This window comes from Neolamprologus multifasciatus, chromosome 16 (assembly GCF_963576455.1).
Source record: "Neolamprologus multifasciatus chromosome 16, fNeoMul1.2, whole genome shotgun sequence".
Classification (NCBI taxonomy): domain Eukaryota; kingdom Metazoa; phylum Chordata; class Actinopteri; order Cichliformes; family Cichlidae; genus Neolamprologus; species Neolamprologus multifasciatus.
In genome coordinates, this window is record NC_140454.1 from 25,015,784 (window position 1) to 25,032,237 (window position 16,454).

The 16,454-nt window shown below is 42.4% G+C and overlaps 2 protein-coding genes across 2 annotated transcripts; both read left to right on the forward strand.

Moving 5' to 3' along the window:
- Positions 1-2,522: 2,522 nt before the first annotated feature.
- LOC146500910 (olfactory receptor 6C1-like) lies at positions 2,523-9,153 on the forward strand. Its single transcript, XM_085136242.1, has 2 exons — positions 2,523-5,408; positions 5,536-9,153. The coding sequence occupies exon 2, from the start codon at positions 6,727-6,729 to the stop codon at positions 7,666-7,668; it is 942 nt and encodes a 313-aa protein (XP_084992368.1). The 5' UTR covers positions 2,523-5,408; positions 5,536-6,726; the 3' UTR covers positions 7,669-9,153.
- Positions 9,154-9,187: 34 nt separating this feature from the next.
- On the forward strand, positions 9,188-11,213 carry LOC146500911 (olfactory receptor 4B13-like). Its single transcript, XM_085136241.1, has one exon. It carries the CDS (start codon positions 10,066-10,068, stop codon positions 11,008-11,010), a length of 945 nt encoding a protein of 314 aa, XP_084992367.1. The 5' UTR covers positions 9,188-10,065; the 3' UTR covers positions 11,011-11,213.
- Positions 11,214-16,454: the final 5,241 nt, after the last annotated feature.

The window sequence follows — 16,454 nt, forward strand, 5'->3', positions numbered from 1 at the left end:
GCGCTTTTTTCTGATTGTATTGTTTTATGTATTTTAATAATAAAGGCCTGTATAAAGCAAGGCCAGCTGTGAGAGAGAACTAGGTCAGAGGGTGACAGGTCGCCTTAGCAACAGAGGCTCAAGTTAGTGGAAGTTTAAAAAACTTATATTGATAAAATACAGGAAACCAGTACAGGGAGAAAAAAGCAGAACTAAGTAACACACACACATCAACTCAGGCCAGAAGAAGTTCTTTTTATCGAAACTATGTGTGACGTGTAAAGGACCAAAATAACACCTGTATGATACACATTTTTGGTTTCTAATGCTAGAGATTTTGCAACTGGCTTTGCGCTGTGCGGGTCTCTCTCTTCTGGAAGATGATTGAATAAAAAATTATAAATGTTTTGACCACTCCTGAGTCGGGTTTTTCTCTGCCAGAAAAGAATCAGATTTAATAGTGAACAGACAGCAACGCTGCCATAAACCCTGAACCCTAAAGGGTTCAGCAGCATGTACAAATGCTATTGTGGATGGAAGCATGTGCTCCCAATCACAGCTGAGAGGTTCACCAGCGACATCACTGCGTGTGAATGGATTTGAGAAGACTGTCTGAGTTTCACATTTACTGGGTGTTGAAATGGCAAAGGAAGAGGCTGAAAAGAGTGAAAGGCATAAGGCAAAGCTGAAGAAGAACGGCCCCTGGGCCCCTGACACGCCACAACCGTGAACTGCTGCAGATGTGGGAGAGAGACAGAAGCTGTGAGAAGTGGGGAGAAGAGAGCATGGAGAAAAAATGAAGGCTGTTGTTGTTAATGTGAAAGCACATGAAATTTGGGTCGGAAAACTGTGGCCGGCTGTCTTGTGGAGGTTGAGAAAGAGTCCATAGGATCGCAAGAAAGGTAAAAATAAAATGCACACAAACACACATAAACAGAGAAATGTGAAGGAAAGGCAGCTTTAAGGACATGCCCTGCTGAATCTGCAGCTCCACTGCACACACATCCATTAAACCTGCCTACTAACACACACACATGCAATAAAGATCAACTTGTTGGCCCTTTCTCAATTCTCAAGTACGCGAGTACGTACTCGCGTTCTCGGCGAGTACGTACTCACACGGGAGTACGGACTCGCCGAGAACGCAAGCACGGACTCACGATTTGTACAATTGGAACACCAGCGTACTTGATGATGTCACAGGTCCGGAGTTTTTACTCCCCTCTTAATTTAACTGTGAGTAATATGTTATGAAGCTTAACTTTAATCACAGCCAAACCGGTTTACTCAGGATCAAATAAAACACTGAAATAAACCAAACATTAAGATTTAGAAGTGATCTAAGTGACTTATATATCATGTTTAACCTCAGTAGTGAAATCTCTATTAATAAAAATAGTGTACATGTACATACGTGTACATACCTTAATAAAAACAAGCAGGTGAGATGTTAGAACGCTTTTATTTTTATTTCAGTGGACACTCAATACAATAGACAGCTACTGGGGTTTGGGGTTTGTTTAACCTGAGTAGCGAAAAGACTACTCAACCCCTCCCCCCCCCGGGGGGATTGAAAACGATGTGCCGGGAGTCCGCTGTTCTCGCCGGCTGTAATAATCCTCGACCTTGCTGTCTGCTATGGAGCTGGCGGGTCACAGACGTCTCCGAAAACGTCGGAGCTCGTTTGGAAATATATGATATCTTGATAAATCGAGCAGATATTTGAAGTTTACACAACTACATTCTCGCTTGAAACGAACTTAAAAGTTTATTTTGTGACCCAGAAAGAGTAATATTTAAAAGTTTTTAGCCCCGCTCGTCCGCCATTGCTGCGTTTGAGTTTTGGACGAAATGCATTCTGGGATATTTAGCTGTACCAAGTCCACACAAGTCACCACCGATGCATGCTCGATAAAACGGGCAGAGCGAGAACACATCCGGGACTTTTTCGCGTTCTCGGCTTGATGCGTACTTCGAATTGGAACAGTACTTGGTCTCCGACTGACGATGTATCACGAGTACACGAGAACGCAAGTACGCACAAGTACGCATATTGAGAAAGGCCCGTTATCTCTCATCAGTGTTAAAATAGTGTAAATTTAACAGACACTTGTTATCAAATGCTGAGTGTATCGACTGCTGACAATTAACTCTCCAGATTGCAGGACAACAGTTTAACTTTTGAGAAAGGGAAAAAAAGGAGAGATTCTGGTATGACCAGCCAGTGATCAGACAATAAATAAATTTTAGTTAATATAGTGAATTGTGGGATGCTTTCTGCTTGATTGGTGCAACGCAAGTAATTTACTGTATGAAGGAGATTCTCTTTTGTGAGATTAAAATTTTGTACATGCATTTCCTGTTAACTTAGTGGGTTATTAGCTGATATGCAAATTAGTTGATTGTTAATAGATCAAGGGAAAATGACTGGATTATAAAACAAGTGAACAAGATGTAGCAGATACAGACTCTGATTACATGAGAACAAACTTTTTTGTGACATACATGACAACATGTTACATGTTTTATGTTGGGGGGGGGGGAGGGAAGTTAAATAAAATGATTGGTACTGTGAAGATTAAAAAATAATTGAAAAAAAAAGCACAGACCTGGGGAAGAAATTCACATTCCAGTGATAAAACATTGCCATCAAGTGTTTAGGAAGCATTTAATGGTGAACATTAGTTTTGTGTGAACTGTGCAGCTGCTAATTAAAAGGGGGGCGGGATTTCTCTGTGTATTTAGCAGGTGGAACTATGTCGGTTGGCCCCAGACTTTCCAGAATTGTGTGATATTCTGGAGCACTTGTGGGCAACCAGTAAATATGATGTGGTGAAAATGAACAAAGGTAGTGACTCTTAAGTCTGATTTCAGACCATGTAAGTAGGGATGGGAATTGATAAGATTTTCATGATTCCGATTCCATTTTCGATTCTGTTTAACGATTCGATTCTTTATCGATTCTCTTATCGATTCTTATTTTTTTAAAAAGAGAACACTAAGGTCGAACAAGACCTAAGGTTGAACAAGATAGAAATTTAGGAGTAACACGGCCTTACAAACCCAACAGTGACATCTTAAGAGATCCACAGCCTACGGCTCTTCAATGGGGTGTCACAGGGGTCCCAGGAAAATAAATTGTAAATGTAAAATAATAAAATAAATATTCTTCTGTAGCAAGAACAAAGTTTAACATAAATTATTCAGTAGCAATTACACAAGAATATCCAATAATGTCCCTGCCTACAATTAAACACATTCACTTACTGAAAATCGGGGCATCTGCTCTGGCAAATGGGTGCAAGCCTTTTACCACAAACTTACTCACAGCTCGGTGACATTCGTCTATCCTGGCCCAAAAGGAGACGCTACTAGTAGAACTGCAGCGAGAACTGCCAGCATCTGAGCCAACCAGACTCTGTCTTTCTCTCATCATGGTCACCTAAACGCACAGTAATGGCAGGTTTTTTAATAAGGCAGATCGTGCTAACATAATATGCACTGTTAGTTGATTATTTACCTGCTGCATTAACGGGAGAGGACATGCAAACGTTACCGCTGCTGCTGGGTTGAGATTCACGAGTCCGGAGCAGAATTAAAAACATGACATTCATTTAAGGTCATCGTGTGTTTTGTGAGCAAATGCTTTTGCATATTCATAGTGTTTCCTCCCTTAAATGAAATATCTACTTTGCAAGTATTGCAAGTTTCCCTGTTGTCATCCGTTCTCGTAAACTTTTGAGCGTTTGAGCCACTTAGGCACCGTGTTTCCTGCCAGGTAAATGAAGCTCCGCAATGTGGTGACATCATTCGGGGTGACTGGAATCGATAAGGTAATCGTTTGCAAAAATTGCAAACAATTCCATGGAATTGAAACAGTGGGAACCGGTTCTCAACAAGAACAGGGTTTCGATACCCACCCATAGATGTATGTGTTATGTTACTATTTAGTTAATTTCATGTTTCAGATGTTAGTAAAATGTGCCACTCTGTGGCCCCTTTAAGTTGATATTTTATGACAGTAGAAGAAGAGTTAAACAGGAAGTGGGTGTTTTCTTGCTATGCTGTTTCAAGATGGCTGCGCCACATTCATGTCCTTCTTTTGGGTGTTTGTTAAAGCATTGTCTGTAAGTATTTAATGCTAAAAAGCAATGAGACACTCCAAGTGCTGTCTTTATGTGTGATGGACCACAGTTAACAAGTTTTCAATGTGCTATTCATATATAAATGAGATTGCCAGTTCATATGCTAATTAGCGGTGCTAATCGTCATGCTAGCTTCTCAAATGCAGTTAGGTCATTGGTTTAAGGCACATGTTGTTGTTAACAGTACAGATGAGTAATGTACATTTCCACATATGCTTTATTGTTACAGTTTCACAAAATGAAAGAACCATTAAACTTCATAAGATCTCATCTATTGTCTGGAGTTCCTGGGTTCATGTTTAGCTGTTTGGATAGCTAGTCAGACTTCTAGCGAGGCCATTTACAGTAAGCATCAGTTATTAATTAAAGCCAGAAGCAGTGACTGCAGCACTGCGTGGCAGGTTCTAATCCCTATAGCATGTTGTTTCACCTAAAAGCAAAACTTTTCCTGTGATGTTTCTGGCTGATTTTAGGGTTTTGTTTTAGTACCAGGCTGATTCTGCCAGTTGGATTTGGGTTGTTTTCTTTTTCTAAGAGAGAGACTGTTTTGTTTTGTTTTTTTACACTCAGACATGTCTGGAACTGGGCCTAATATGTTTGTTTTTTTTGTAACAGTGCACTTAGGAAAAATCCTGCCAGGTATTATCCCTCTGGTGGTGATATTTTGTGTGCTGATGATTTAAAAGCAGGCTTAGGAATAAAAGCGCTATAAAATACTTTCATTGAGAGCAAATATAAGGTGAGCTTCTCTAGATTACAATGGGCTTCTGAGGAAATTCACCTAAAGGGGCGCTGACCATATTATATGGTAAGACCTGTGTTTAAAAGAATTGTAACGATTCAATCCATTTCAAAAGCAAAAAGAATTGATTTTATTTTTGGAATGACGTAATATTGCTGTCAGTGGATACTTAAATTAGTGCGCGGTTTTCCACTATCAGCAATGATTGGTAAAAACTAAGTCAACTAAGAGTGACCTAGACAACTCTAGGATGCAGCTGAACAGCTGAGGCAGTGGGGAGGTGTAAACTGGACTATGAAGTGGCCGGGGCACTGTAATGAGAGGAGAGCACAGTCAATGGGATAGCAGATAATCAGTGATCCTCCACAGTTAAACTGAGTTGCCTTACTTGGTTTTAGGTGAAGGGGACAGGTGGGGCGGAAGGCCCGGATGCAGTCGAGGTGTGGGGAGGCAGGCAAGTGAGTGGCGGGCCAGATGGCAACGTCGTACCAGTAGCAGGTGGCCCAGGTCCAGGAAAGCGGGGATGAGTGCAAGAAAAACAAGTAAGTCTTCACACGGGTTCTGGACAAAGAAATCACACACCACTTGACTAACATGGGATAGCAGATACTCAGGCGATGAACGGTTGAGTGCGCAGGTCTTATATGCTGCCGGAATAATTGCCCACAGGTGGTCAGCCAGGGAGGAGCAACCGATCTCCGCCTAAAGGAGGAGGAGCCGCTGTTGGAGACCTGCAGGTACCCACCCAGACCATGACAATAACAAGTGCAGTGGCCAGAGTATTGCTGGAAAAAAATCATCCCATGGGTGGAATCTCCAGACTGAGATTGAGACTGGGTGCTGATCAGAAGTCTTCAGAGACCCAGCGAGAAGTAGGAAATATTCATGGTATAGCAGACAGCCCAAGCAGTGGTTGAGGTCAAAGGTCGTGCGGTTTGGAGTCCTACTAGTCATCATGAGAAGATTCAGGAACCACAGCAATAATCATAAAGCTGTGTTGGAACGAGAGAGTGAGGGGTGAAAAGAGCGCCCTCCTCCAACAAGGGCGTGCCAAGCTCCAACTAAGCGAATGCAGAGCGAGTCTCTGTGCCAACCAAGAGGGATCAGCGAATGAATACAGATGACAACTGATTAATCAGTCAGGCAGTTACATATGTTAAACTATAAACACTTAAAAATCATAGCGACATCAGTCTCAATAAGCATATGCATCAGTGCGTTCTTCTGGTTTTTACACATTAAAATAAAAAAAGAGTGAAACTAAGCACATATCCTGCACATTTTTTTTAAGGTTATTGTTGAAAATTTCAGGGAGTAAGTCATTTTTTCTGCTTCTTTTAGGGTTAAACATTATACAGAGGCCAGGTTGTTAGTGTGAAATACATTCTCATTTACAAAATATTTAAATATTCTTATCTTTTACCATCTAAAAAGTAAAGGAAGACTCATTATAACACAGCTATATTATGTATTTTTGAAGGAAGGGAAAAGTATGTTGCTTATCAAACATATAATAACCTTAGTCACCGTGCTGATGTTTTACACTCAAAACAAGGGTCTTAATAGACAGTCTATTCAAGCTCTATAGAGAGCAGTTACATAAGACACAAATAACTTTATTCTTAAAAGTAAATGTAATTTTTTTTTTTAATTATTCAGCTCAACAAGTGAAAGCACCACTTACCTCATGCTGACCACGTAATTGTGGCTGACACAAAGAGTATATAAACCTCTGGTGACATACTTTGTCAGTTAGACAGTACACAGAGAGACTTCATTTCACCCTGACTTTAACTTGTAAAAATGTCATTAGCTCTCAGTTTGGAATGACACCTAGTAAGGTAAACTACAAATGTTATTATGGGTAATGTTTCAGTAATTACTGTTTTTACTCTCTCAGGTTTACGTGATATTGCAAACTACAGGTTCATTCTCTTTGTTCTCACTTTACTGTGTTACTGTGTGATTTGGCTGGTAAATTTGACGATAATTCTCACAGTCATTGTGGATAAAAAACTTCATGAACCCATGTACATCTTCCTCTGCAATCTGTGTGTCAATGGACTCTATGGGACAGCTGCATTTTATCCCAAGTTTCTCCACGATCTTCTGTCCACCACTCATGTCATCTCTTATGCAGGATGCCTTTTGCAGGGTTTTGTAGTGCACTCTTCAGTTTGTGCTGACTTCTCTCTTCTAGTTCTCATGGCCTATGACAGATACGTGGCTATATGTCGACCTCTTATGTACCACTCTCTGATGACTAAACAAAAAATTTGTATTTTTGTATTTTTTGCTTGGCTTACTCCCTTTTACCTTCTCTTCTTGAGCACGATAACAACAGCAGTGTTGAGGTTATGTGGCTCACACATACCAAGAATCTACTGTGTAAACTGGTTAATTAATAATCTAGCTTGCTCTGCCTCTGTAGCAAGAATTGTTATTCCTGCTTTTAATTACACCTTTTATATCGGCCACGTCCTTTTTGTTTTCTGGTCTTATGTACATTTGATCAAAACATGTCAGTCATCCAAAGAAAACTGGAACAAATTCATGCAGACATGTGTACCACATTTATTCTCTTTAACCGTTGTTGTTCTGTCTTTGCTTTTTGATTTGTTATACATGCGATTTGGCTCAAAGGAAATACCACAAAGTTTTGAGAATTTTATGGCAATGGAAATTCTCCTCATCCCACCAATTATTAATCCCCTCATGTATGGATTTAAATTGACAAAAATAAGAAACAGAGTTTTGAATTTTATGCGTGGTAAAAGTTCAGCTTTGAGATTAAAGTCATGAGTGTTTCTGCAAAGAGGGGCAAAGAAATCTGTTGATATATGTACATATGTGATTTAAGCGAAATGTGATCTGTAGTGTAAATCAGTGGTCCCCAACCTTTTTTGCGCCACGGATCGGTTTATGCCCGACAATATTTTCACGGACCGGGCTTTAAGGTGTTGCGGATAAATACAACAAAATAAAACTAGTACTGGTACCAAAAAAAAGAGGATTTATCCATAACACACGTGAAAAGACCCAGGAAATCTGAGTTAACGATAAAAACGATAACAAAATAACGCTGAAAACCGATAGAAACCCTGAAAACCATACGTTTCACACCTGAGCCTCAACTCTCGCGGCCCGGTACCAAACAACTCACGGACCGGTACTGGTCCGAGGCCCGGGGGGTTGGGGACCGCTGGTGTAAATGAATAGATACTATGACAGATACATATTTCCAGACTGTTTTCATTAATTGAAATATAAGTAGAATTTCCTTTTGGTTTGTACATGTTGAAATTTAAAAAAGAAAACAACACACATTGAAATTAAACACATTTCTTGTACATTATTAGTTTCTGTCTTGTATGCCCAAAAAAGGTTTCATGTAGTTACATCTTTTTCTAATGTTTAGCTTCTTTTTCTGGTTGACTACAATGTTTTTACTCACCTAGTTTTGTTACACTTAACTATAGTATCCTTGGGTCTAAAATTTTATTCTGAGGTAATTATCAAAATGCTACTAACGCTCTGCCAGAGGTGGGAGTTGAAAAACTCTCTGACATAGGCCTCTGTACACCTTTACTTTGAAAACAGTCTTTTGGGTTTTCTTTACATCCTAAATTAAGTGGCTGTCATCACACCAGGCTAAAAAAAAAACACTGTTTATCAAAAAAGTAAATGGTTATGTCCTCTTCCTTGTGAAGCAAATTGTAAAAAGGAGTAACCTGACCTGTGCCTGGCACGACCTTAAGGAGCACTGGTACTTAATCAATTAAAATTAATAATACTGTTCCAGCTGATAGCAATGAGTTCTGTTTGTAAAAATGATACCATTTATTTGAAATGTCTCCACTCAATTTCATTTGCTTTTGAATAAAAATAAATAAAGACTGGAACGTCCTAACCACATAGCAAAAATCAACAAAAAGCAGCCAAGCATAACTTGTGGGTCTTCAAGGTAATTTAAAAATAAAAATGTCATGCTATTTATAACATCAGCTGTACCCTATCCTTGTAAACTATAATGGATCTTGCCTTCTGTTTACATTTTCCTTTAAGACACCTAAAAAACATTTATTAAAACATTTTATAACTAATGGTGTTACTGTTGGTACGAGTCTAGAGTCATTTCTAAGAGTCAATGGAATTTGGACTGAGTAGCCACATAGCCACCAGTAGCTTTCCCTCACTCTCACGTTCTCGTGTGACGGATTGTTATCATCCTCATCTAAACTACATACTGGTTGACTATTTTCATCCGCTCTCTCGGCTTGCTCTGGTTCAAACTGGAAAGGTTGAACAGAAGCCATGCTAACTGTGAACTCAATGCGGTACAACCGTGTGACGTCACTACCCAGAATGCATAGAGAAGTAAATAACAATGGCGGCTTACTGGTAAATCGGTTTTATATTAAATGTGCGTAAAAGGAAAACATTTGGCGTATTTTAATGCCACATATATGTTGTTGAAAGCACAGTGCATATTTTAGCGCAAACATGTGTTAATAGGGTTCCCTTTAAGGGTGTCCTACTCCCTACCTTTACAGGGACTTCATTCTTCTATGTCATATAAAATAATTTATTAATAACAGTCTGTGGTTCTCTCATAAGGCTGGATGAAGTGGGCAGGATGGAGGATCTAAAGTGCAGACTCTCATACGAAAAATAAATTAAAAAGCGTCTTCATTGCTGGACTTAAGAAATACAAAAAATAAACTGGAATGAACTGGAAATTAATCAAACAGTAAAACAGTGTTTTCCAAAACAGAAAGCGCTGGGTACAAGACCCAGGAAAATGAGAGAATACGTAATACTTATGATTGAAGTAAAATGCAGCACTTTAAGCATTTCACATGGTGAAAAGCAACTGCGTATTATTCAATCTAACCAGTAAGTAAAGTCTGTAGAGTAAGACGTGTGCTGCTGTCATCACCATGGCACCATGAACAACTACAAAATTGAACTTAAATCCATCTTCGCTTGTCCTTTGGTCATTTTCTTTCTTGTTCCATAGACCAACAGAGGCTGAATTCCCAGGAGTGTGTTTTGTTGTTGAGCCAAAGGCAGTAATTAACAGGAGGTGTAGAGGAAGAGCAGATAATGTTAGGGATGTAGCTACAGCAGCTCTTTCCTCTGTACACTCACAAGTTGTTACTTGTGGGTGTACATCAGAAAGTCTACATCAGAAAGTACATGTTTTTTCTGATCATGGATAATGTGCATAATGTAAGAAGTTTCATTCTATTAGGATTTAATGAGACAATGAATTTCACAGTACCCCTCTTCTCGGTGACTTTACTGTATTACTGTGTGATTTTGTTTTTCAATGTCTCTCTTGTGCTGCTCATTGTCTTGGATGTAAACCTGCATGAACCTATGTACATTTTCCTGAGTAGCTTTTGCATTAATGCACTTTATGGGTCCACAGGTTTCTACCCAAAATTCCTTTCAGATTTACTGTCGTCTTCTCAGACAATCTCCCATGAAGGATGCCTTTTACAAGCTTTTATCATGTACTCATCTGTCTGCTGCAATTCATCCATTTTAGCTGTCATGGCCTTTGACAGGTATCTGGCTATATGTCGACCTCTGCACTACCACTCTTTCATGAGTAAGAGGAGGCTCTCTCAGCTGGTGTGTTTCTCCTGGCTAACACCTTTATGCATTTTTGCCATCAATGTTGTGCTTACAGCAAGACTCAAGTTATGTGGTACAAAGATTCAGAGAGTCTTATGTCTAAACTGGTTAATTGTTAAACTTGCTTGTCCTGAAGCTGACACCTTTTCAAACAACATCACAGCATATGCAACAGTTATCATTTATGTGTCTCATGGCTTTTTTATCATTTGGACTTACATGCATCTTATTAAAACATGCGGGAAGTCCAGAGAGGACAGGGCAAAGTTTATGCAGACCTGTGTGCCACATCTGACCTCTTTGATCACATTCCTGTCTGTAGTTGTTTTTCAGTTTGTGTACATGCGATTCGACTCCACAGATTTGCCTCAAAGCCTCCAAAACTTCATTGCTACTGAATTTGTGATCATCCCTCCAATTATGAATCCTCTCATATATGGATTCAAACTCACCAAAATACGAAACAGGATTTTGGGTTTAGTTTGTTTTAAAAGAAAATGAAACACCTTCAGAGTTAAGAGTTTTAAAAATAAAATCACAAAAATGTACATTATTTTGTTGAATATGACTGATAAGAGCGGGCCTAGCAAAACCAGCTAACAATGCAACATCTTATAGAATTTTTTTACATGTTATATGTGTGAATACAATAGACATGTTTTTTTACTTTTTGCTTTTTCAAATTCAAATATTTCACATTTGAAATGTTGGTGCATTTCTAGTTTGCTTGTTTAAATTTACTTGTTATGTATATTAAAAGCTTAGGCTTAGTGTGGTCAATTCTTTCAGTGTTAGCTTTTGTATTAATATAAACCTTGATAAAGGTTTTTTATCAAGAAGAGAAATGCAACATCATTTGACCTTTAGAACTGAAGAAGCTTTTTGGATGAGAGGTGAAACGTCTTCAAAAAACTTAAAGAAGTCCAGACGCTTTTCCTTCCAAGCTCCTTAGACTACAATGACCTGGATGACTGAGAACCTTTACAGACATTACTTACAAACCAGGGTTTATAGGGTAACACTAGGGTTTATCTATATATTCCCTTATTTTTAAAAAGTGTCTGTGTGTGTTTTATTGCTCTCATTTTATATAAAATGGTGATGTGGTGTATTAGACACAGAAAGGGTTCATGTTCATATTTGTTTACTGTAGGTAGTTTAAAAATAAACTATAAACTGGGGGTTGTGTTCATAACCTGGTTAGTGGCTCTGGTCGCTCTTAGAGGTTGTTCTCCTCGTGGCTGCGTGCAGCGGGGCTGGAGGATGGTCTGTGCTGGCGGACGTAGGTTACTGGCCTGGTGGTCTGGCTGCCCCTGAGTGGATCCGGGGCAGGCATGGGGGTTTGGGGTTCGGGTGCTTCGCCTCCGTGCTGGGGCTCTGGCTGGGCCTTGGGGGCTTCGGTCCTCGTCGGTGTGTCGCCGAGGTTGTGGGTGGGTGCACGGGGACTCAGCCCTGGCACCGGGGGCCTTTTGTGCATCGGCCTAACCGGGGGGCTCTTCAACTGGCAGGGAGGTTGTTCCATCCTTGAGGAGTCCACTCTGCAGGTGGGGGAGAGACATAGGAGAGGTGGAGAATAAACTTAACCTGGGTGTCTGTTGTCTTGTGTAGTCTGGGAGATGATTGAATGTTGGGGTGGGTACAGTTTCCTCTGCGGTGGGGTAGGGTGGGCTACCCCGGGTCCTGTGGGGCTTGGCGGTGCTGCTGCCGTAGGCCCCGGTCCCCATCCCCGGCTACCTCCCTCTTCCCGCTCCACCACACCCACCCACACAGGTAGGGCCTTGCGGTGCGGGTGTGTCACCAGGGTGCAGGGGAGACATCCCCCCCCCCCCCCTGTCCTCTTCTGGCCACCTGTGCCTCAATTTTATCTCACAACTTAGACATCCACATTACTTACACTCTCATAACACACACACATATATATAGGGCCTTGAGGGTGGGCACATTAACGGCGTCCAGTAGACGGTCTGTGTATTCAAACCTACCTCTGGCGCCGGTGCCCACCTCTCAATTTTAAATCCAAGTAGACATTGAGGGTTCTCGGGAGGGGCCGTGCTAACACCTGCTGCTCTCTGGCAGCAGCACCATGCTCTCCCTTGTTTTAAATGCACTTTAGAGCAACACGCAGCAACACTACACTTGAGCGGGAGGAGGGAGGTATGGGGTCTTAACACATCCCCGTTCTCTACTAGCCATCGGGGCGGGGGTGCTGGGAAGAGATGCTGGCTGTCCGATTGGCCTCCCTGCTGCTGCGGAGCCTGGGGTGGTCTGCTTGCCTCCACCCCGGAGGAAAGGGTAACATCTCTTGGGTCTGGGTGCCGTTTCCCCCTCTGGGGGCGAGGATACCTGGACCCGGGGTATAGAGTATGTTTGGGGAGTGTGATTGTGTGTACATGTCCATTTACGTTTATTCCTACGTTGGGTGAGTGCTGAGTGTTTGTATATGTGTGCATGAGAGTGGGAATGCATGTCTGTGTCTGTGTGTGCCTGTTTGTCTGTGTGTATATGTCAGGTCGGGTCTTAGACTCCACCTCTCTGGGAACTCCCAGGCCCTCCAAGTGTGGAGGCCTATCTCCCCTCACCACACTCCCTGCCGGTGACTGATGCCCTCAGGGGTCGGTGCATGGTTGGTTCTTGGTGTCCGGGGCTGGGCGCTCAGGTATGTACCAGCTCACTCCCGGTGGCTACTTGGCAGGGCCTGGCGCCTGTTGCTCGGTCAGACCTCTTCCGGGGCGTGGAGGGCCCTCGGGCCTCCGGCCTCTGTGCCTGTGGCTCGGTTCACTCTGGCACAGCTGGCTGCCGGCGGAGCCGGCGGGCACGCTGGTGCAGCCCCCTCTAGCTTCTGCCCGGTGGCTACTGGGTGACCCCTCGTCTGGGGATCCTCAGCCCTTCCCATGAAGGTGGCACGGATGCCCCTCCGGTGGTCCTCCTTGGGCTCTTGCACTCTGGGGCCTCTGGATGTCTGGGGCCTGGATCTCCTCCATGCCTGCTTCATGCCCTGGGGGACAGGGCTATGGCTCTCTACATCCTCTTGCAGACCATTACATGGGGAAACCATTTGAATACAAGCGCGCCGATCCACACAGGTGTGCACACGGGTGTTCACTGTTCGTAGACTTAAATCACACCTTTCTTGGCTGCTACTTCAAAGCACATTGTGCGCTTTCTGTCCTGCGTGCTGCACAACAACATTCAATATTTAGTATTTACTGCTGTTTACACTTAGCTAGATTAATGTGATGGTGTTGTTTTTAGTATGTTGCTTTGTTTTGGGTTTTTTTTGCTTGTTTTCTATTCTTTTTCTCTCAACAGGTGATCCCGGAGATATTTCCCCCCTTTCTCACTGTCCCTCTCCCCTTCTGTTTTTCTTTTCCTTTCTCTTTCTTTCTCCCTTTCCTATCCCTCACTCATGTCTGTCCCGTCTGTAACAACTGAAAATAAAATAAAATAAATAATAAAAACAAAGGTCGATCAAATGGACCAATACGGCAATGCCATGATGATCACCAAATGGTTGTTGTCCTTGTTGGTCTTCAGACAACAATTCTGACGGCTAAAGAACCAAATGGGACAGGCAAAAAAAAAACAAAAAAACTATAAACTGAGATAATTGACAATTTAGTCAAAATTAATTGAACAGTAATGTTGACTGAGATTCCGTGTCTTCGGAAAGAGTTATATTTGTATTGTTGCATGTAGTTTAAACATTTTCCCCTTGAAAAACACCACCACTAATAATAATAGACCCAAGCTTTTAATTAGATAATAATAAAACTGGAGAAAGCAAACTTGAAATGAACCAAAAAATGGTATTTTAAAAAGTAAAAAAATTAAAAATAAAATGAATGAAAAATACAAAGCATATAGCATACATTAGGTAGGTGGTAAATTTACACATACAACATGCTAATAAAAAGCTATAAGATGCTGCATTTTAGTGTATCTTATGAGGCCTGCTCTTATCACTCATGCAACAGAGTAATGTACATTTTTGACATTGAACCTTATTATTTTTTTCAAATTTGAAAATAAAAAATCTATCCTCTTTAAGAATTTCCACCTTACTATGGTGAAGGGGTTTGTGTGTCCCATTGATTTCAGGGGCTATGTGCCTGGCTGTGTTTTTGCCTGCTGGTAAGTTATCTCGAAGGAAATTGGTTCTGTTGGAAGGGCCAGGCAAAGAATGATTCAGATGAAACCTTATGAGAGGAAAATCAAAGGAACAGTTTACGAATTCCCAGGTGTTTGTTTTATTGTTGAGCCTAAAGCAGTAATTAACAGGAGATGTAGAGGGTGTGCAAACATTGCTAGGGATGTAGATCCAGCAGATGTGTGCTCTGTACACTCACATTTTTATTCAACTAAGAAGATAGATGTGTTCTCTGGTCAGGGATAATGTGTCTAATCTAAGCAGTTTCATTCTGTCAGGATTTAATGAAACAGTGAGATTATAATACCCCTCTTCTTATCCGTAAGGCCAGTAATGTTGTGGGGATGGAGCTGGACTCCCTCAAGGTGGTGTCGGAGAGGCGGATGTTGTCCAAGATAAAGACAATGTTGGATAACACCTCCCACCCACTCCATGACATGCTGGTCAGTCACAGGTCAGTTTCATATATAAAACAAACACCCAGCACGCCCCTGCGGGCGGTTTATCCTTCAAGCTCGGGTCCTCTACCAGAGGCCTGGGAGCTTGAGGGTCCTGCGCAGTATCTTAGCTGTTCCCAGGACTGCGCTCTTCTGGACAGAGATCTCCGATGTTATTCCCGGGATCTGCTGGAGCCACTCGCCTAGCTTGGGAGTCACCGCACCTAGTGCTCCGATTACCACGGGGACCACCGTTACCTTCACCCTCCACATCCTCTCGAGCTCTTCTCTGAGCCCTTGGTATTTCTCCAGCTTCTCGTGTTCCTTCTTCCTGATATTGCTGTCATTCGGAACTGCTACATCGATCACTACGGCCATCTTCTTCTGTTTGTCTACCACCACTATGTCCGGTTGGTTAGCCACCACCATTTTGTCCGTCTGTATTTGGAAGTCCCACAGGATCTTAGCTCGGTCATTCTCCACCACCCTTGGGGGCATTTCCCATTTTGACCTCGGGACTTCCAGGTTATACTCGGCACAGATGTTCCTGTACACTATGCTGGCCACTTGGTTATGGCGTTCCATGTATGCCTTGCCTGCTAGCATCTTGCACCCTGCTGTTATGTGCTGGATTGTCTCTGGGGCATCTTTACACAGCCTGCACCTGGTCTTGCCTGGTGTGATAGACCCCAGCCTCTATGGATCTTGTACTCAGAGCTTGTTCTTGTGCTGCCATGATCAGTGCCTCTGTGCTATCTTTCAGTCCAGCTTTGTCCAGCCACTGGTAGGATTTCTGGATATCAGCCACCTCCTCTATCTGCCGGTGGTACATACCGTGCAGGGGCCTGTCCTTCCATGATGGTTCCTCGTCTCCCTCCTCTTTCTTGGGTTTCTGCTGCCTGAGGTATTCACTGAGCATGCTGTCAGTTGGGGCCATCTTCGTGATGTATTCTTGGATGTTCGTTGTCTCATCCTGGACTGTGGTGCTGACACTCACCAGTCCCCGGCCCCCTTCCTTCCGCTTAGCGTACAGCCTCAGGGTGCTGGACTTGGGGTGAAACCCTCCATGCATGGTAAGGAGCTTTCTTGTCTTTATGTCAGTGGCTTCTATCTCCTCCTTTGGCCAGCCTATTACCCCAGCAGGGTACCTGATCACGGGCAGGGCGTACGTGTTGATGGCCCGGATCTTGTTCTTACCGTTCAACTGACTCCTCAGGACTTGCCTGACCCTCTGCAGGTACTTGGTGGTTGCAGCTTTCCTAGCGGCCTCTTCATGGTCCCCATTCGCCTGCGGGATCCCCAGGTACTTGTAACTGTCCTCTATGTCTGCAATGCTGCCTTCTGGTAGTTCAATCCCCTCA